The sequence below is a fragment of the Aegilops tauschii genome, chromosome 2 (assembly GCF_002575655.3).
Source record: "Aegilops tauschii subsp. strangulata cultivar AL8/78 chromosome 2, Aet v6.0, whole genome shotgun sequence".
Classification (NCBI taxonomy): Eukaryota; Viridiplantae; Streptophyta; class Magnoliopsida; order Poales; family Poaceae; genus Aegilops; species Aegilops tauschii.
The window spans coordinates 568,584,413-568,606,478 of record NC_053036.3 but is presented as its reverse complement, the minus strand read 5'-3'; the positions used below and the strand labels follow the sequence as shown (position 1 = coordinate 568,606,478).

The 22,066-nt window shown below is 48.9% G+C and overlaps 1 protein-coding gene across 1 annotated transcript; it reads left to right on the top strand.

Annotated features, from left to right (window-relative positions):
- Positions 1 to 227: 227 nt before the first annotated feature.
- LOC109747215 (uncharacterized) lies at positions 228 to 4,827 on the top strand. Its single transcript, XM_020306308.4, has 2 exons — positions 228 to 4,093; positions 4,179 to 4,827. The coding sequence occupies exons 1-2, from the start codon at positions 805 to 807 to the stop codon at positions 4,523 to 4,525; spliced, it is 3,636 nt and encodes a 1,211-aa protein (XP_020161897.1). The 5' UTR covers positions 228 to 804; the 3' UTR covers positions 4,526 to 4,827.
- Positions 4,828 to 22,066: the final 17,239 nt, after the last annotated feature.

The window sequence follows — 22,066 nt, the reverse complement described above, 5'->3', positions numbered from 1 at the left end:
TCTCTCTAGATTTCCACGTAAACTCTGCCGTAGTAGCTACCTCACTTCCCGCATATTTTGTTGCATAGCATGAGCGAACCGAGAACTGCCAATTGGGTTCCCAAGACCATCTAAGAGCATCTGGTCGATCCCGCGTCAGTTGGACCTGCTGCACTAAGTCCCAAAGAGAGGAGAATTCTCCGATAGTTTGGAGGTCCATGTCAGGACTGACCTCCAAAGCCAACGTTTCATCTTGCATGGTATTCCTGTGTCAGATCATCTTTTCTCTTTTTTTATTTTTTTCTTTCTCGTTCTTTCTCTTCATCTCCATCAATCACATACACGTGATATACATGTGACTAAGGAAAAAAAAAACAGTAGCATGGCTGCATGCACGGACAAAAAGAAACTCAAAACGGACACAATGAAAACGGACGAAACACACCCGCGCACGTTTGAGGGGCTAAATTTGTAAAGTCCGGCTATTGATGTCAGAATACACTCTCTACAACAGACTAGAACCTCTGTGTTGACCAAACAAAATAGAGCTTTTTACAGAAAAGAGCAATTTTTCTTCTCCGCGGACCGTGGGTGCACTGCAAAGAGCATCTAGTCTGGTCCGAAACCATCATCCATTTTCTGTTCTCTAAGCCATGTCGGCACGGCAAAACTGCCGCCGTACGGTTGGCCCCGCCGGCCACCTTGTTCTCCCCTTGAATCAAACTTCCCGCCAGATTTGGAGTCAACCTGGTCCCTTTCGTCGCCTGTTGACGCGCCGCGGGTTGACTCCACAGTCCCACACACAGACGTCGACGCCATGGCCCGATGTTGCTTAAAAGCAATCGTCAATTCATTCGATTCGATCACATATCCACACGTGATTCAAGTCTGAAAGGAGCAAAGATCCCACGTGAAATGGTGGCTCGTCACACCTGGCCGCTGCCGCTCGTTCTCGCTGTCCTGGCGGCGGCACTGCTCGCGGCGGCGCCGGCCGTGGCGGACGCGTCGGCGGCCGTGCACCTCGAGGCGCTGCTGGCGTTCAAGAAGGGCGTCACCGCCGACCCGCTCGGCGCGCTGTCCGACTGGACGGCGGGGGCCGGCGACGCCGCCCGCGGCGGGGTGCCGCGGTACTGCAACTGGACCGGCGTGGCCTGCGACGGCGCGGGCCGCGTCACGTCCATCCAGCTGCTCCAGACCCAGCTCCAGGGCGCGCTCACGCCGTTCCTCGGCAACATCTCCACGCTCCAGCTCCTCGACCTCACCGAGAACGGCTTCACAGGCGCCATCCCGCCGCACCTCAGCCGCCTCGGCGAGCTCCAGCAGCTCGTCCTCACCGATAACGGCTTCGCCGGCGGCATCCCCCCGGAGCTCGGCGACCTGGGGAGCCTGCAGCTCCTCGACCTCACCAACAACACGCTCACCGGAGTCATCCCCAGCAGCCTCTGCAACTGCTCGGCGATGTGGGCGCTCGGCCTGGGCGTCAACAACCTCACCGGCCAACTCCCCTCTTGCATCGGCGACCTCGACAAACTCCAGATATTCTCGGTCTTTATAAACAATCTCGACGGCGAGCTTCCGCCGTCATTCGTCAAGCTCACACAGATGAAGTCGCTGGACCTCAGCGCCAACAAGCTGTCCGGCTCGATCCCGCCGGAGATCGGGAACTTCTCGCATCTCTGGATTCTTCAGATGTCGGAAAACCGTTTCTCCGGCGCAATCCCGTCCGAGCTCGGCCGGTGTAAGAACCTCACCAGGCTCAACATATACAGCAACCGATTCACCGGCGCCATCCCTCGCGAGCTTGGGGAGCTCGTGAACCTGGAGCACTTGCGCCTGTACGACAACGCTCTGTCGTCCGAGATCCCGGGCTCGCTCGGGCGGTGCACGTCGCTGGTGGCGCTGGAGCTGTCCATGAATCAGCTGACCGGCTCGATCCCACCGGAGCTTGGCAAGCTCCGGTCGCTGCAGACACTGACACTCCACGCCAACCGGCTCACCGGCACGGTTCCGACGTCTCTGACGAATCTTGTCAACCTTGCATACCTGTCGCTCAACCAGAACTCCCTGTCCGGCCGGCTGCCGGAGAATATCGGGGCGCTCCGGAATCTCCAGAAGCTCGTCGTCCACACCAACTCCCTCTCCGGCCCGATTCCGGCGAGCATTGCCAACTGCACGTTGCTCTCCAACGCAAGCATGTCAAACAACGAGTTCACGGGTCACCTGCCCGCTGGGCTTGGCCGGCTAAAGGACCTCGCGTTCCTTTCAGTTGGCATCAACTCGCTGACCGGAGACATACCGGCGGATCTGTTCGACTGCGGCAGCCTCCGCACCCTGGACCTTTCGTGGAACAACTTCACCGGTGCTCTGAACCGCCGCGTCGGCCAGCTCAGCGAACTCAGACGGCTGCATCTGCAATGGAACGCGCTGTCGGGGACGATACCGGAGGAGATCGGCAACCTGACGAACCTCATCGACCTGAAGCTCGGTTGGAATCGGTTCGCCGGCCGAGTACCGGCGAGCATCTCCAACATCTCGTCTTCCCTTCAGGTGCTGGACCTGTCGCACAACCGCCTCAACGGCGTCCTGCCCGACGAGCTCTTCGAGCTCCGGCAGCTCACCATCCTGAACCTCGCGTCCAACAGGTTCGCTGGCCCGATCCCCGCCGCGGTCTCCAACCTCCGCTCGCTCTCCCTCCTCGACCTTTCGAAGAACAGGCTGAACGGCACGTTCCCCGCCGGGCTCGGTGGCCACGAGCAGCTCCTCACGCTGGACCTGTCGCACAACCGCCTCTCCGGCGCGATCCCCGGCGCGGCGATCGCGGCCATGAGCACCGTGCAGATGTACCTCAACCTGTCCAACAACGCGTTCACGGGTCCGATACCACGGGAGGTGGGCGGGCTCACGATGGTCCAAGCCATCGACCTGTCGAACAACCGGCTCTCCGGCGGCGTCCCGGCGACGCTGGCCGGCTGCAAGAACCTGTACTCGCTCGATCTCTCGGCCAACAACCTCGTCGGCACCCTCCCGGCCGGTCTCTTCCCCCAGCTCGACCTCCTGACGAGCCTCAACGTCTCCCACAACGACCTCGACGGAGAGATCAACCCTGATATGGCCGCGCTGAAGCACATTCAGACGCTTGACCTGTCGAGCAACGCGTTCGCGGGGACCATACCGCCGGCGCTGGCGAACCTGACGAGCCTGAGGGAGCTCAACCTGTCTTCCAACCACTTCGAGGGGCCCGTGCCGGACGCCGGCGTGTTCAGGAACCTGAGCGTGTCGAGCCTGCAGGGCAATCCCGGACTCTGCGGGTGGAAGCTCCTCGCGCCGTGCCACGCCGCCGGCGCTGGGAAGCCGCGGTTCTCTATGACAGGGCTCGTGGTACTCGTCGTGCTGCTGGTGCTGGCGTTGCTGCTGCTCTTTTCACTCGTGACGATTCTAGTTGTTGGCTGCCGGCGATACAAGAAGAAGAGGGTGAAGTCTGATGGCTCCTCCCATCTGTCGGAGGTCTTTGTCGTGCCGGAGCTGAGGAGATTCACGTACGGCGAGCTGGAGGCGGCCACCGGCTCGTTCGACCAAGGCAACGTGATCGGGAGCAGCAGCCTGAGCACGGTGTACAAGGGCGTGCTCGTCGAGCCCGACGGCAAGGCCGTCGCCGTGAAGCGGCTCAACCTGGAACAGTTCCCGGCCATGTCGGACAAGAGCTTCCTCACGGAGCTCGTGACCTTGAGCCGGCTGAGGCACAAGAACCTGGCGCGGGTGGTCGGGTACGCGTGGGAGGCCTTCAAGATGAAGGCCCTGGTCCTCGAGTACATGGACAACGGCGACCTCGACGGCGCGATACACGGCCCGGACGGGCCGCGGTGGACGGTGGCGGAGCGGCTGTGCGTGTGCGTCTCGGCGGCGCACGGGCTCGTGTACCTGCACTCCGGCTACGGCTTCCCCATCGTGCACTGCGACGTCAAGCCCTCCAATGTCCTGCTGGACGCCGACTGGGAGGCGCGCGTCAGCGACTTCGGCACGGCGCGGATGCTGGGCGTCCACCTGACGGACGCGGCGGCGCCCGACTCGGCGACGTCGTCGGCGTTCCGGGGCACCGTCGGGTACATGGCACCAGGTACAGTCCACGCGCCATTTCAGTGATGATTATCTGAAACTTGGTCTGAACTTCTGATAACATTTTCTTGTGTCATGCGATGCAGAGTTGGCGTACATGAGGGGCGCCTCGCCGAAGGCGGACGTGTTCAGCTTCGGGATCATGGTGATGGAGCTGTTCACCAAGCGGAGGCCGACGGGGAACATCGAGGAGGACGGCGTGCCGATGACGCTGCAGCAGCTCGTCGGCAACGCACTCGCCAGGGGCCTCGAGGGTGTCGCCGGCGTGCTGGACCCCGGCATGAAGGTGGCCACCGAGGTTGACCTGTCCACGGCCGCCGACGCGCTGCGCCTGGCCTCGTCGTGCGCTGAGTTCGAGCCCGCGGACCGGCCCGATATGAACGGCGTGCTCTCGGCGCTCCTCAAGATGAGCAGAGCCTGTGGAGGAGAGTAGAGCCGAGCTGCAGCATTTGCTCCATGTAAGAGGAGATTCCATCTTTTTTTCAAAGTTTTAGAAGAAGAGGTTCAATCTTTCGAGTGGTCTGGATGGCATTTTGTTGTGCTCTTGTTCATTTTGGGTGTCACAGAAAAGCAAAGCTGTTTTTGTCAACTTAAGGGCTTTCCCTCAATTTCATTAGCTGGGCCACACGGGGAGAGGATCATGACGAATAACTGAGCCTTGTAAGCGGTAGCCGCCAAGTATAACCCTTGTTGGAGTGCTTTCACATAATGTCATCCTTAATTTGTTCGTTATAAGGTACTCCCTCTGTTCTAAAATAGATGATCCAACTTTGTACTAACTTTAGTATAAAGTTGGGTCATCTATTTTGGAAGGGAGGGAGTGAAAGTCATGCAGAAGCATCAAAAAGTGAAGAACTCTCGGATATAGTCAACGAAGACATCAGTGGAGGAATTGATCTTTAAGATCCAAGCATGTCATGCACGATGGCACGCCTTAGTCCTGGGAGGGCACCACCATGCGGTGGCAGGAGATGTGTGTGTGCGCGCGCGCTGTACGTATTGTGGACCTCGAGCCAGGCTTGCATGTGTAGTGCTAGTGTGTACAAGTGAATGGCTAAAAGCCAAAAATTGTAACCGAAGAAAGCAAGTCTAAAGAAAGGAAATAAACTATGAACTCTCCTGCTCTCTCTCTCTCTCTGTGTGTGCGCGCGCGCGTTGTTCTTTCTTCACCTTCACATCAGGCTAGCCACCGATCTCACGCCAGCAATCACACCGGCCAGGGGACACAACACTTGGTATCAGACTCGGGTCGATTTTTCACGGGGGCCTTGTGTTTGGGCGATCTCCATTTCTCTCAGCCTTGAGCTGTAGAATCCCATCTGAAGGTTGGGGATCGAGCGCTTGATTTTGGTAGGCACCTTGAACCCTGTAAATCCAGACAACGGTTATCTCGACTTTGAGCAGAGTCACCACGGCGCCAGCATAGCCCTCACCATAGATCCAATTCATCCTCAAGGCTATGATGGAAGATGTGGCCCAGTCAGAGGAGGCGATGGGCCAAATATGTGCCACTCTAGCGTTACTCCAGGGCCAAATCACGGCATCCAGTATGCAGCAGCAGCATCTCCTCGAGCAGGTTGACCTGATCGCCAAACTGATGTAAGATGGCGTGCGTAAGCGAGAGAGGATTTTCTACCATGCACGGGACCTCCCGTGCATGCATCCACCGTCTTGTTTATTACTCCCTCCGTTTCTTTTTAGTCCGCATATAAGGTTTGGTCAAAGTCAAGCTTTGTAGAGTTTGACTAACTTTATATTAAAAAATATAGACATTAATAGTATGAAATCAATATTATCAGATGCACCATGAAACGTATTTTCATACTATATAGTTTTAGTATTGTAGATGTTCATATTTTTTATATAAATTTGGTCAAACTTTGTGTAGTTTGACTTTGACCAAATCTTATATGCGGAGTAAAAAGAAACGGAGGGAGTACTATGTGGGACCACTGACATCACCTATAAAGTTTTCTCTCTCATCTAGCATACATTCATATGTTATTCTACTCATCAAGTTTCATCCAAATAAATAGATGCATACTGTATGTTGAAATAAAAGTTTGATTTACATTTTGTTTGCATAATTGTGTTTTTTCTAACAAGATCTTTCAAAACAAGACCAATATTGAATATATTTTTAGGAAATATTTTTTACAAGTAAACTACCATGCTTCAAACTTGTTTCATACAAATTTATTAATTCGATGCAAAAATTCAACAATGGGTTATTCAAACAAAACTTTGAACTTTAATAGTGGTTGACAAAGTATCTCATAGTTTTGTGTACTTTTAATAGTGTTTCAGTGTTCTAAAATTTGATTAGTTTTAGGACATGCTGAAACACATTCAAAAGTGGTATAGTTTTAAAGTTCTCCTCGTCATAAACACAAATATGCAAACGGATCATAAATTGTACTTTTGGTTTAAAAGATAAAATAATTTTAACTTGGAAATAAAATAACAAAGCATGGGATGGTGAAGCATAGGCTTGCATGGGGTGAGAGGAAGATCTGACAAACTACAAAGAGCATTAATTCACAACATCGAATCTCCAAGAAAAATGAACGGCCCTCCCATGCACAGGACCTCCCATGCATGGGAGAAATGTTGTTCTCGTGCGTAAGCATGATCCAATTGATCATCGAGTCGTTTATGTGGAAGAACACCTAGAGACGTTGACGCGCCGACAACTAGTTCGCCCTCCGAAGGAGAAAGATGACCCTGAGCCTGATCCGATGGCTCTAGTGGGCAAGGGTATGCTCACCCCTGTCCGCCTCAATTGGCAGGGAGCGACACCAGGTGCGGGATCAGCAACTGCAACTCCGGGCATGGAATCAGGTGGTGACCACATGGATGGCAATGCGACTCTGTGGCTCCAAGCGTACAAGCAGCACCATGAGGTGGTGGCCTGACCAGATTTCATAACTGCGGTGGAGGCCAAATTCAGAGCCACAATTTCATCCCGGTATACTCTTTCAGCAGTCATAGCTTTATCAACAATGCCATGCTCTTACATTTGAACTGCAAAGTGCAGCCTCTACCACCAGGTGCGAGCTTCAAAAACAGGGTTAGTCCAAGAAAACACTCGGCTTAGGTCAATCTAGAGTAAATTCAATTTATACTAAGCTTCTATACTTTTTGTTAGTTATTTTATCATTCTACAATAATGATTATAGTTTAATTATTGGGGTAGTTAATCATGTAGCATTGTTGCTAAATATTAGTTATAATCATTTAAACATTGTTATAGACAAATATAATGCACATAAATGCAAATACACTTGTGTTGTGTTAAATGTCTTGTAGTTTGCAACAACAAAAAATAGACAATTTCATAGACAATTTCATAGACAATATAGTGCACATTTAGTGTATATGTGTGTGTTTATTTATCTTTTAATATATCGTGATAGAGTTCTCTAAATTGTACGACCAAAGGAAGATCTTAATATCGGTTTCTAGTGTATGATTAGGAAAACATATGTATTGAAACTTCTAGAGCATAAGATGAAAAATTGGCATTGATTCTTACAATGACAATTGGCTAGTAATTAGTTGACAGTGTGTGCATGCTCTCTATACTCTGGATTGAAATAGCATCGCTTATACTAATCACTGGTGACATAAAATTACCTTGGTTTCTACTACTTAATTGTATTGACAAGATCATTTGCAATATGTTTGCTATAATCTGGTGCATGAAAGTTCCCTTGCTAGTTTCTGGAATAAAAAGTTGTGTGATGTGTCCCAAAAACATCATGTTTTTTGTCCATTTTGTTCATGTCTGCTTTTTATTCTCACATATGTCTAGCCCATTTATGACTTTTATTGCCTATATTTTTTGATTGCTGTTGTCTAGTAGTTTGCTTTGTTTTACTTAATTTTTGGTTTTCAAGGTGTTTTTAATCTCCAATGAACACTTCTTCATTGCCATCAAGGTGTTTTTTTATCTCCAATGAACACTTCTTCACAGAAGAAGGAGTGAAGATCGCATCCTCAAGATGACTCACATGAAGTGACCAACGTGCAAGTTGTTTGTCCCATCAAGATTAACATCTCTTTTTGGGTCATCTCAATCCGAGATTGTATGCAAAATCTACTCTCAGATTTGTAAAGAAGGAGGACTAGAGATCAATACGAGCAACAATACAACCAAACATAGTCATACCGGTGCCCGTACTAAGCACATTGAAACACAAAAAATGGTATAAACGTCTGATGGTAGCTGGAACCACGTCGGTATTTCCCTGGAGAGGGAGGGATGATGCAGCACAGCGACGGTAGGTATTTCCATCTGTTATGAAACCAAGGTATCGAACCAGTAGGAGAACCAAGCAACACAACGTAAACAGCACCTGCACACAAACAACAACACCACACAACCCAACGAGTTAAAGGGGTTGTCAATCCCTTCCGGGGTACGGCGCCTCAAGATAGGCAAGCGGACGCGAGGTAAATTGTAGTAGATTGATAGATTGAACGCCAAATAAAATAAAGATAAAACACAGCAAGGTATTTTTGTATTTTTTGGTTTAATAGATCTAAATAAAAATGCAAAGAAAAAGTAGACCGCAAGGCAAATATATGAGAAAGAAGACCCGGGGGCCGTAGGTTTCACTAGTGGCTTCTCTCGAGAAAAATAGCAAACGGTGGGTAAACAAATTACTGTTGAGAAATTGATAGAACTTCAAATAATTATGACGATATCCAGGCAATGATCATTACATAGGCATCACATCCAAGATTACTAGACCGACTCCTGCCTGCATCTACTACTATTACTCCACACATCGACCGCTATCCAGCACACATCTAGTGTATTAAGTTCATGGAAAAATGGAGTAATGCAATAAGAACGATGACATGATGTAGACAAGATATGTTTATCTATATGGCGGTAGATATAGATCTCGTCTTTTTATCCTTAGTAGCAACGATACGTACGTGTCGTTTCCCTTTCTGTCACTCGAATCGAGCACCGTAAGATCGAACCCACTACCGGGCACCTCTTCCCATTGCAAGATAAATAGATCAAGTTGGCCAAACAAAACCCAAATATCGGAGAAGAAATACGAGGCTATATGAGATCATGCATATAAGAGATCAAAGAAACTCAAATAACTTTCATGGATATAAAAAGATATGACTGATCATAAACTCGAAGTTCATCAGATCCCAACAAACACACCACAAAATAGTTACATCATATGGATCTCCAAGAGACCATTGTATTGAGAATTCAGCAAGAGAGAGAGAAAGCCATCTAGCTACTAACTACGAACCCGAAGGTTTACAAGGAACTACTCACGCATCATCGGAGAGGCACCGATGGAAGTGGTGAACCCCTCCATGATGGTGTCTAGATTGGATCTGGTGGTTCTGGACTTTGCGGCGGCCGGATGAATATTTCGTCGACGCTTTTAGGGTTTCTGGAATACCGGGGTATTTATAGAGCAAAGAGGCGGTCCGGGGGGCACCCGAGGTGGGCACAACCCACCAGGGCACGCCTGGGCCTCCTGGCGTGCCCTGGTGGGTTGTCCCGTCCTCGGGACTCCCCCCAGGTGCTACTAGGGCCCAACATGTTCCTTATGGTCCATAAAAAATCTTCGTAAAGTTTCGTGGCATTTGGACTCCGTCTGATATTGATTTTCTGCGTTGTAAAAAACATGGAAAAAACGACAACTGGCACTTGGCACTATTGTGACGCCCCCGATTTGACCGTACACTAATCATGCACGCAAATGTGTACGATCAAGATCAGGGACTCACGGGAAGATATCACAACACAACTCTAAAACAAAAATAAGTCATACAAGCATTATAATACAAGCCAGGGGCCTCGAGGGCTCGAATACAAGTGCTCGATCACAGACGAGTCAGCGGAAGCAACAATATCTGAGTACAGACATAAGTTAAACAAGTTTTCCTTAAGAAGGCTAGCACAAAGTAGCAACGATCGAAAAGGCAAGGCCTCCTGCCTGGGACCTCCTAACTACTCCTCGAAGCCGAACTCCATGTAGAATCATCCTCGGGATCTCTAGCTCCTGGACTCCAGCATCTGGTTGCGACAATCAGGTATAGAAAGGGGAAAAGAGGGAGAAAAGCAACCGTGAGTACTCATCCAAAGTACTCGCAAGCAAGGAGCTACACTACATATGCATGGGTATATGTGTAAAGGGGCATATCAATGGACTGAACTGCAGAATGCCAGAATAAGAGGGGGATAGCTAGTCCTGTCGAAGACTACGCTTCTGGGCATCTCCATCTTGCAGCATGTAGGAGAGAGTAGATTGAAGTCCTCCAAGTAGCATCGCATAGCATAATCCTACCCGGCGATCCCCTCCTCGTCGCCCTGTTAGAGAGCGATCACCGGGTTATATCTGGCACTTGGAAGGGTGTATTTTATTCAGTATCCAGTTCTAGTTGTCATAAGGTCAAGGTACAACTCCGGGTCGTCCTTTTACCAAGGGACACAGCTATTCGAATAGATAAACTTCCCTGCAGGGGTGCACCACATAACCCAACACGCTCGATCCCATTTGGCCGGACACACTTTTCTGGGTCATGCCCGGCCTCGTAAGATCAACGCGTCGCAGCCCCACCTAAGAACAACAGAGCGGTCAGCACGCCGGTCTAATCCTAAGAGCGCAGGGGTCTGGGCCCATCGCCCTATGCACACCTGCACGTTGCGTACGCGGCCGGAAGCAGACCTAGCCTAGTGGCGTTCCAGTCCAATCCGGCGCGCGCCACTCAGTCGCTGACGTCAAGAAGGCTTCGGCTGATACCACGACGCCGGGATACCCATAACTACTCCCGCGTAGATGGTTAGTGCGTATAGACCAAATGGCCAGACTCAGATCAAATACCAAGATCTCGTTAAGCGTGTTAAGTATCCACGAACGCCGACCAGGGCCAGGCCCACCTCTCTCCTAGGTGGTCTCAACCTGCCCTGTCGCTCCGCCATAAAGTAACAGTCGGGGGCCGTCAGGAACCCAGGCCCACCTCTACCGGGGTGGAGCCACCTGTCCTTTCAGCCCCCTCATCAGAATCACTTGCGGGTACTCAACGAGCCGACCCGACTTTAGTCACCACATGTGTCATGTATAAAGTATATAAGTATATACCCGTGATCACCTCCCGAAGTGATCACGGCCCAGTAGTATAGCATGGCGGACGGACAAGAATGTAGGGCCTCTGATGGAACACTAGCATCCTATACTAAGCAGTAGGATAGCAGGTAAGGGTAACAACTGTAGCAACAATGACAGGCTATGCATCAGGATAGGATTAACGGAAAGCAGTAACATGCTACACTACTCTAATGCAAGCAGTATAGAGAAGAATAGGCGATATCTGGTGATCAAGGGGGGGCTTGCCTGGTTGCTCTGGGAAGTAGGAGGGGTCGTCAACTCCGTAGTCGAACTGGGCAGCAGCAGTGTCGGTCTCGTAGTCTACCGGAGAGAAGAGGGGGGGAAGAAACAGTAAATACAATGCAAACATAAGCATGACGATGCGTGACATGACAATGAGCGGTGCTAGGTATGCCCTAACGCGGTAGTAAGCGATACCGGCGAAGGGGGGAAACATCCGGGAAAATATCCCCGGTGTTTCTCGTTTTCGGACAGATGAACCGGAGGTGAAATGTTGCAGGTTCACTATGCTAGGGACATGTGGCTGACAAACGGACTACGTATTCGGATTCGTCTCGTCGTTCTGAGCAACTTTCATGTAGAAAGTATTTTCATCCGAGTTACGGATTATTTTATATTAATTTTTAAAGATTTAAATACTTTTTAGGATTTATTTAATTAATTTAATCAACATTATCCAGAATAGTAAAAGATGACGTCAGCATGACATCATGCTGACGTCAGCAGTCAACTGTGCAGTTGACTGGGTCAACTACGTGTGGGTCCCGCATGTCATACACTAGACTAACTAATCATGATTAGTTAGTTTAATTAGTTGTTTAGTTTAATTAATATAAATTAATTAAGTTAATTAAATTAATTATTTTTATTTTCATTTATTATTATATTTTTTAATTCTTTTTTTTGGGTGCAGGGGGGTGGACCCCAGCGGTCATTGACCCAGCCCAGCCACCCGTGCGCTGGGTTAACGGGCGCTGGAGCGTGCAGGCGCTAGCCCGAACGGGGCGAGCCCGTTATGGTGCAGTTGCGGGCAACGGTCGCCGGAGCGCGGCAGGGCCCCGGGCGGCGGTGGGCTCGGCGCGACTAGAGTGCGGCGCGGCCGGGGGAGCGGGCACATGACCCAGGCACGGCATGAGGGAGGAGATCGCGGCCCCGAGGCGGAAACGAGCGTGGGGCGCGTGACGGCGCCCGCGCTGGCGCGGCCAGGGAGCGTCGAGGGGCTCCAGGGGTGTGCGCGTGCGCGGTCTGGCGGTGAGCGCACGCTCGGTGCGAGCGTAGCCGTGGGCTGTTCCGGCGATGGCAAGGAGAGGGGGGAAGAGAAGCAGAGGCCGGGGCCTCACCACGAGTTGTAGGGGACTGGCAGTGGGGGTCGAGGGGGATGACGGGGACGACTATCCAGCGAGGCGGTGAGGGGCTCCGACGGCGGGGTCCTTGGGCGATGGGCGGCGTGGTCGGGAGTGACGCCTCCGGATCTGGGAAACGGCGGTGAGGGTTGGTGGAGCCGGCGAGGAGGCGCGGTCGAGGCGGAGGACGAAGACGGGCGGCTGGGTCCGGCGGTGAGGTGGCCTCGGCGATCCGGCGACGTCACGCCGTCGGGGAGGCGAGGTCCCGATCTAGAACGAGGGGGCGAAGGAGAGGGGCGATGACGTCCGGTGAGGACCGGCGGCGGCGCGGGTGCAAGGCATCGGGGGCGGCGCTTGCCACCGCGCGGGGGAGGGAGAGAGAGGTGGGTGAGATCGAGGGGAGTGGGGGGGATCGATCCCGATCCAGGGAAACGGGGGAGGGAGTGGAGCGCGTGGGGGGTTAGGGTTTCGGGGTAGTGGGGTTAGGTAGGTAGGGGGTGGGCCGGCCCATTCGGGCGGCTGAGGCCAGCTGGGCCACTTGGCCCAGCGGGGGGGTGTCTTTTCCTTTTTTTTTGATTGTCTTCTGTTTTTTTGTGTTTTCTTTTATTTATTTTCCTTTACTGTTTTATTTTATTTCTTTAATAGTTATAGTTTTATAATAAGTTAAAGCCCACACCTAAATCGGAGTTGTAAAAAGTTTTTAGTGACTAAATAAACTAGTTTAATATTTGTTTATATTTAATAACACTTATATAATTGTTTTTGCTACTGTTTTATTCATCTCATAGTATTTAAACATTTTATAAAGGTGTGGTTTCTCCACCATAATTATCTGTGCAATATTTGGTTCACTCTGAACATTTTTGTTTCAATGTTTGAAAACTTTTGTTGTTTGCCATATTTTGTATTGATTTTTGAATCGGTTTTGAACTAACGAAGGATTAGAAACAGTAACGGAGGTGACGTGGCATCATTAGCAGAGTTTTACTGTAGCTTGATTATCCGGGCGTCACAATTCTCCTCCACTACAAGAAATCTCGTCCCGAGATTTAAGAGGGGAGTAAGGGGGAAGGTTTGGTAACGAATCTAGCGGGTCTTCTCATCCTGGCTTGCTCTTCTCGAAGAGGCTGGTCCAATACATTGATGTCTTCATTCTGCTGTTTCAGGTCATCATGATAAAGTTGTCGTCCTTTCTTCGGGAACTCCATCGTACTTACGACAGAGTAAGGGGGTATTCTGGAAGAACGGACTTCTGCAGGGTTTACTATCTGGTCAATATCATCGGGGAAGGTGGCGGAAAGTATCTCTCGAACTAAACCTTAAGAAAAGCCGAGAGCAAGTAAGAAAGTACCATGAGAAGTTTCAAACGGGTAGGCAATCGTTCGAAGCGTGAAACAAAGTGTGAAAGGGGTTCAAGGCAATCGGAATAAGTATTATGTCTGATGCCAGTATAGATCAGTAGGACGGTAGTCCGTGAATTACATACGAGGCCACGCGCGATGAATAAATTTGGGAACAGGGGGTGCACAGGAGAGTCAGGTTTCGATCCTGTGGAACTGTGGGTTATGGGCCCACCATGTGGGTTAAAAGTAGGAAGGGCGGTGACATCTTGCACGATCATGATAGCAAGGCATGTCAGAGGGTAGCCTGTCAGTTATACGTCAGCAACATCGTCGGTACCAAGGGCGAGGGACGAAGAGAACCATTTTCCTGCTCGTTGAAACGAGGCGGACCATTAGGCAAAGTTCTCGTCCATCGGTGGTTACCGAAATGTCACCAACAATAATAACAGGGTCTTACTGACAGAGTTGTACACCGAGGTGTTTACATAAGCAGGAGAATATTACTGCTTAGATCAGATAGATCACCAGAAAGGTTAAACCAAACAATGGAAAGGAAAATATGATTATCAGATTAAACAGAAGAATGGAAAGGAAAATGTGTTTAAACACATATTTCAAGGTTATATCCTTCCCAAGGACAAGCTGATGATATTCATGACAGGATATAATGTAGAAAACTCTTTAGGTAGGGGAGAGAAATTTCATGACATTACCCATACAACGGTGTTTGGATAATTGAGCAGGAAACAATTAGCATTGGGCTTCAAATGTTCCTGTTGAAAATCGGAGTACCATAGACATGCTTCGAGATAGCATTGACATGGTCAACAGGTGAAGATCAGACTTTGGAAACAAAAAGGATCCATCAGGAACAACTTATAGAATAAGTCTTACAATTTCCTCATGGAAGAATAGCTAACCTTGCTAAAAGGGAAAACTTATAACAATAGGTCCTCCCGCCAGGTGTGCTGGGTATCATCACCTTACCGGGTCATAAATAGGCCAATGTTATAACTCTTGGAAATATGTTCCAACCATCATTTCTGACCAAGATTCAGATCAGATTGGTGTCAGGTTACCTCAGACTTAGGATGTCTGAGAAGAAAGGTGCAACACAAATTGATGGGATGACATTGTAAGATTCTCGGGAAATGAACCATGAAAGCAAGTTCCGAAACAAGAGTTCATCATTAAACCAAGGAGAGGTGAGGAGGTGATTGATTGACTCAGCGACAATCCATTGAGACTTCCAAAAGGTGGATTTCCACAACTATGTGAACAAGGAGATAACATTAGCTAGATCGAATGACTTAATGATGTATGCTCGAGGAAAACATACACAGTTAGACATTGGTTGAAATGTGCACCCGAAATATGGGCTAGGTAGCCCGATCAATGTTCGAATGATGATTCATTAAGCCATAGACGTAGAATGAAACTATAGACCAATAACTTCAAAGCAATAGGGTTGCTAGAAGTTTAGAATCTACACATCACAGACCATTTGTCGGTATTCCTTTTAGAAACAACACGGGGACCAAGAAAGAATGGTGATGGGGAGAAGTATCACTGTACCAAGATGTCATACGAGGTGGTGAAATTCTTACGACATTCTTGACATAAAAGATGGTAATACTCCAAGGTAGAACATATCATAAGCTAGATAGCAAGGAAATCAAGGTACAACACAAAACACGAACAAGTTTCTGTTGAATGGAAGGCAATAAAATGGTCGATGATAAAGCAAATCATCGAGGGCAAGGATGGTATTTCTCATCCAGAATTCGATAGATATCTTGGAAGAGCTCAGAATGTTGATGATGTCCACGACACATTTGTAGCGAGAATTTATGAAGAGGTAATCGATCAGCGATGACATCAAGTCAAAGGAATGATGAAGCGAAAAGTTATTGGAATCAGGGGTACGACACAAACTCGAGATCAAGCTTGCTGTTCAAGGCGAAATGATATGACGAGGAAAATCGACGTAAGCTTAGCTCATCGTCGAAAGTGGTGCTCCGGGAATAAAGACCAGGTAGCACAGTTAAAATCGGCACGATAATGATGTAGCCAATCAGGCTAGGAATGACGTGATCGGGTACAAACTCATAAGTAAAGAAGATTACTAAGAGTTGTTTAATCGCAGTGCGGACTCGATTCAGTTATCGGTGGTTTTGAGTGTTTAAAAACTCGAAGCCCGTGAAAATTTGGAATCAATGAGAATGTAGCACTAGATGGAGAACTCATAATAAGTTATGCAGTTCCGTGATAATCTCGAGATACCAGGGGGTAATACTCGACGACAAACCAAAGTAGAGGTTGGACAGGTGCAATGATCTGCAGAGGACAAGTGGTTTAACTTGTCTGAGAAATGGTATTTAAAGGAGAACGTGGTCGGAACCACGATTGCAAAAGGCCATATCCCAGATATAAGATGAACTTATACCAAGGGGATAACTAATTTTAAAAGAAGCTTCGATGAGAAGATCTACATCGTGTCCATGGGCATGAACACAAAGTTCAAGGTCGACTCCCACTTCTCCAATACACAACTTCTCATTTACTGCTCTTAGATAAGAATGTTTAGAGTTTGAAAGTTTAACTGGCGGAATACCGGAAGGTTATGGCCCATGAAGACTTTTGGGTTCACACAAATTACGGAAGGTATATGTTCAACCCATCGGGCATCTTAGTAACATATACCACAAGTTTAAAAAATAATACACAAGCTCGAAAGCAGAGCATGGTTCACAAAGCAGAGGATACAATTTACCAAAGGCATCATGTATCCGAGGAAAAGCTCACAAGCTTATTTAATATGAAGGACATTGTCGGATAAAATCCATTAAAGGATATGTCGGTCCATAACAGAGCTGATGTGAGCATCGGGACACAACCAGAGGAAGTAACAATGCAAAGGCATTGGATTATAGAAGCAACTGACTAACTCAAAGCTCAATGCAAAGGAATTATAATTTCAAATTCAAGGGATCAGAAGCAACGCTCTGATCAAGGATGGATAAGTTGAGTAGGCTTAGGGGTACAATCGATGACGATTTGATTGGTCAAGATCCAGCTCATGTTAAAAATGACGTTTGAGCCAGAAGGAAGAATTCTAGGATCTGATCGAGGATTGTGAGCATTCGCAATATTTTGAATCAACAGACTCAAAATGATAATGACAAGGAATGACTATAAGATTACGAGACTTATGGGATTATCCATAATGCAAGCAAGCAAGAATTTCAAGAGAAATAGGCTGCTCAGGATTTTCGGTAGATCGAATGGTATTTTGAACACTTTTGTGAAATACTTGAATCAACTGGGGATGAGCGGATACTCGATAAGGGCGAGAAATTATCCGTAGGGGTACTCAGGTGACAAGGAACAGCAAGGCAGCAAGCTCAAGGATTCTCGGAACAACAGAGAGAATTTCGGGGTATCTTGTAATATCAACTGGGAAACATTGTATGAATGGCGAGTATACGTGGTTATCCATAGGAGTTTATCGATGAAAGAGAATTGCAAAAGCGATGAACACAAGTTCTCGGGTTATCAGCGGAGAGTATCTTCAGGGTCTTCACGGGCAGCAGACGATCATCAGTAATAAGGGGCTCTCCGGGTGAAAGTGATAACGAGATCCTAATGTTAGATTTAGCAAAATTCACTTAACCCGAATAGAAGAGAGATCAGAGTCCCAGAGTATAGGCAAGGAGTAAAAGATCCTAATACCACCCAATGGCGACGTGGGCCCGTAAGACACACAACCATGTTAGTAAAAGCTTTGTAATGTCTAGACTCAACTTCGGCCAAGAAGTTTGGGAAGGGGGATTCCTATAGGCAGTCGGCTCTGATACCAACTTGTGACGCCCCCGATTTGACCGTACACTAATCATGCACGCAAATGTGTACGATCAAGATCAGGGACTCACGGGAAGATATCACAACACAACTCTAAAACAAAAATAAGTCATACAAGCATTATAATACAAGCCAGGGGCCTCGAGGGCTCGAATACAAGTGCTCGATCACAGACGAGTCAGCGGAAGCAACAATATCTGAGTACAGACATAAGTTAAACAAGTTTGCCTTAAGAAGGCTAGCACAAAGTAGCAACGATCGAAAAGGCAAGGCCTCCTGCCTGGGACCTCCTAACTACTCCTCGAAGCCGAACTCCATGTAGAATCATCCTCGGGATCTCTAGCTCCTGGACTCCAGCATCTGGTTGCGACAATCAGGTATAGAAAGGGGAAAAGAGGGAGAAAAGCAACCGTGAGTACACATCCAAAGTACTCGCAAGCAAGGAGCTACACTACATATGCATGGGTATATGTGTAAAGGGGCATATCAATGGACTTAACTGCAGAATGCCAGAATAAGAGGGGGATAGCTAGTCCTGTCGAAGACTACGCTTCTGGCCATCTCCATCTTGCAGCATGTAGGAGAGAGTAGATTGAAGTCCTCCAAGTAGCATCGCATAGCATAATCCTACCCGGCGATCCCCTCCTCGTCGCCCTGTTAGAGAGCGATCACCGGGTTATATCTGGCACTTGGAAGGGTGTATTTTATTCAGTATCCAGTTCTAGTTGTCATAAGGTCAAGGTACAACTCCGGGTCGTCCTTTTACCAAGGGACACGGCTATTCGAATAGATAAACTTCCCTGCAGGGGTGCACCACATAACCCAACATGCTCGATCCCATTTGGTCGGACACACTTTTCTGGGTCATGCCCGGCCTCGTAAGATCAACGCGTCGCAGCCCCACCTAAGCACAACAGAGCGGTCAGCACGCCGGTCTAATCCTAAGAGCGCAGGGGTCTGGGCCCATCGCCCTATGCACACCTGCACATTGCGTACGCGGCCGGAAGCAGACCGCCTAGTGGCGTTCCAGTCCAATCCGGCGCGCGCCACTCAGTCGCTGACGTCAAGAAGGCTTCGGCTGATACCACGACGCCGGGATACCCATAACTACTCCCACGTAGATGGTTAGTGCGTATAGACCAAATGGCCAGACTCAGATCAAATACCAAGATCTCGTTTAGCGTGTTAAGTATCCGCGAACGCCGACCAGGGCCAGGCCCACCTCTCTCCTAGGTGGTCTCAACCTGCCCTGTCGCTCCGCCATAAAGTAACAGTCGGGGGCCGTCAGGAACCCAGGCCCACCTCTACCGGGGTGGAGCCACCTGTCCTTTCAGCCCCCTCATCAGAATCACTTGCGGGTACTCAACGAGCCGACCCGACTTTAGTCACCACATGTGTCATGTATAAAGTATATAAGTATATACCCGTGATCACCTCCCGAAGTGATCACGGCCCAGTAGTATAGCATGGCGGACGGACAAGAATGTAGGGCCTCTGATGGAACACTAGCATCCTATACTAAGCAGTAGGATAGCAGGTAAGGGTAACAACTGTAGCAACAATGACAGGCTATGCATCAGGATAGGATTAACGGAAAGCAGTAACATGCTACACTACTCTAATGCAAGCAGTATAGAGAAGAATAGGCGATATCTGGTGATCAAGGGGGGGCTTGCCTGGTTGCTCTGGCAAGTAGGAGGGGTCGTCAACTCCGTAGTCGAACTGGGCAGCAGCAGTGTCGGTCTCGTAGTCTACCGGAGAGAAGAGGGGGGGGGAAGAAACAGTAAATACAATGCAAACATAAGCATGACGATGCGTGACATGACAATGAGCGGTGCTAGGTATGCCCTAACGCGGTAGTAAGCGATACCGGCGAAGGGGGGAAACATCCGGGAAAATATCCCCGGTGTTTCTCGTTTTCGGACAGATGAACCGGAGGTGAAATGTTGCAGGTTCACTATGCTAGGGACATGTGGCTGACAAACGGACTACGTATTCGGATTCGTCTCGTCGTTCTGAGCAACTTTCATGTAGAAAGTATTTCCATCCGAGTTACGGATTATTTTATATTAATTTTTAAAGATTTAAATAATTTTTAGGATTTATTTAATTAATTTAATCAACATTATCCAGAATAGTAAAAGATGACGTCAGCATGACATCATGCTGACGTCAGCAGTCAACTGTGCAGTTGACTGGGTCAACTACGTGTGGGTCCCGCATGTCATACACTAGACTAACTAATCATGATTAATTAGTTTAATTAGTTGTTTAGTTTAATTAATATAAATTAATTAAGTTAATTAAATTAATTATTTTTATTTTCAATTATTATATTTTTAATTCTTTTTTTTGGGTGCAGGGGGGTGGACCCCAGCGGTCATTGACCCAGCCCAGCCACCCGTGCGCTGGGTTAACGGGCGCTGGAGCGTGCAGGCGCTAGCCCGAACGGGGCGAGCCCGTTATGGTGCAGTTGCGGGCAACGGTCGCCGGAGCGCGGCAGGGCCCCGGGCGGCGGTGGGCTCGGCGCGACTAGAGTGCGGCCGGGCGAGCGGGCACATGACCCAGGCACGGCATGAGGGAGGAGATCGCGGCCCCGAGGCGGAAACGAGCGTGGGGCGCGTGACGGCGCCCGCGCTGGCGCGGCCAGGGAGCGTCGAGGGGCTCCAGAGGTGTGCGCGTGCGCGGTCTGGCGGTGAGCGCACGCTCGGTGCGAGCGTAGCCGTGGGCTGTTCCGGCGATGGCAAGGAGAGGGGGAAGAGAAGCAGAGGCCGGGGCCTCACCACGAGTTGTAGGGGACTGGCAGTGGGGGTCGAGGGGGATGACGGGGACGACTATCCAGCGAGGCGGTGAGGGGCTCCGACGGCGGGGTCCTTGGGCGATGGGCGGCGTGGTCGGGAGTGACGCCTCCGGATCTGGGAAACGGCGGTGAGGGTTGGTGGAGCCGGCGAGGAGGCGCGGTCGAGGCGGAGGACGAAGACGGGCGGCTGGGTCCGGCGGTGAGGTGGCCTCGGCGATCCGGCGACGTCACGCCGTCGGGGAGGCGAGGTCCCGATCTAGAACGAGGGGGCGAAAGAGAGGGGCGATGACGTCCGGTGAGGACCGGCGGCGGCGCGGGTGCAAGGCATCGGGGGCGGCGCTTGCCACCGCGCGGGGGAGGGAGAGAGAGGTGGGTGAGATCGAGGGGAGTGGGGGGGGGTCGATCCCGATCCAGGGAAACGGGGGAGGGAGTGGAGCGCGTGGGGGGGTTAGGGTTTCGGGGTAGTGGGGTTAGGTAGGTAGGGGGTGGGCCGGCCCATTCGGGCGGCTGAGGCCAGCTGGGCCACTTGGCCCAGCGTGGGGGTGTCTTTTCCTTTTTTTTATTGTCTTCTGTTGTTTTTTTTGTTTGTGTTTTCTATTATTTATTTTCCTTTACTGTTTATTTTATTTCTTTAATAGTTATAGTTTTATAATAAGTTAAAGCCCACACCTAAATCGGAGTTGTAAAAAGTTTTTAGTGACTAAATAAACTAGTTTAATATTTGTTTATATTTAATAACACTTATATAATTGTTTTTGCTACTGTTTTATTCATCTCATAGTATTTAAACATTTTATAAAGGTGTGGTTTCTCCACCATAATTATCTGTGCAATATTTGGTTCACTCCGAACATTTTTGTTTCAATGTTTGAAAACTTTTGTTGTTTGCCATATTTTGTATTGATTTTTGAATCGGTTTTGAACTAACGAAGGATTAGAAACAGTAACGGAGGTGACGTGGCATCATTAGTAGAGTTTTACTGTAGCTTGATTATCCGGGCGTCACAACTATGTCAATAGGTTAGTACCAAAAATGATATAAAATGATTATAAAACATCCAAGATTGATAATAAAATAGCATGGAACAATCAAAAATTATAGATACGTTGGAGACGTATCAGCATCCCCAAGCTTAACTCCTACTCGTCCTCGAGTAGGTAAGTGATAATAACAGAATTTTTGATGTGGAGTGCTATTCATCAAGTCATAACATATTCTTTACTTTATGGCATGGACATTTGGACTTTTATGTGATTCAAAGCAATAGTCTAGTTTTGACATAATAATTTAGATACTCAAGCATATCAACAAGCAAGCATGTCTTTCAAAATATCAATGCTAAAACAAGTTATCCCAAGCCCATCATGCTCAAACATTGATTCATTCATGAAACACACTCGAATATTAACTACACCCAATACTTGAGCATGATCATATTGCCTCCTAGTTGGTGCTTTTTATCAGAGAAGATG

Coding starts and splice junctions, on each gene's coding strand:
- LOC109747215 (XM_020306308.4), top strand. CDS start 805: ATGTTGCTTAAAAGCAATCGTCAATTCATTCGATTCGATCACATATCC. Junction 4,094..4,178: donor CGTCGGGTACATGGCACCAG/GTACAGTCCACG, acceptor CATGCGATGCAG/AGTTGGCGTACATGAGGGGC.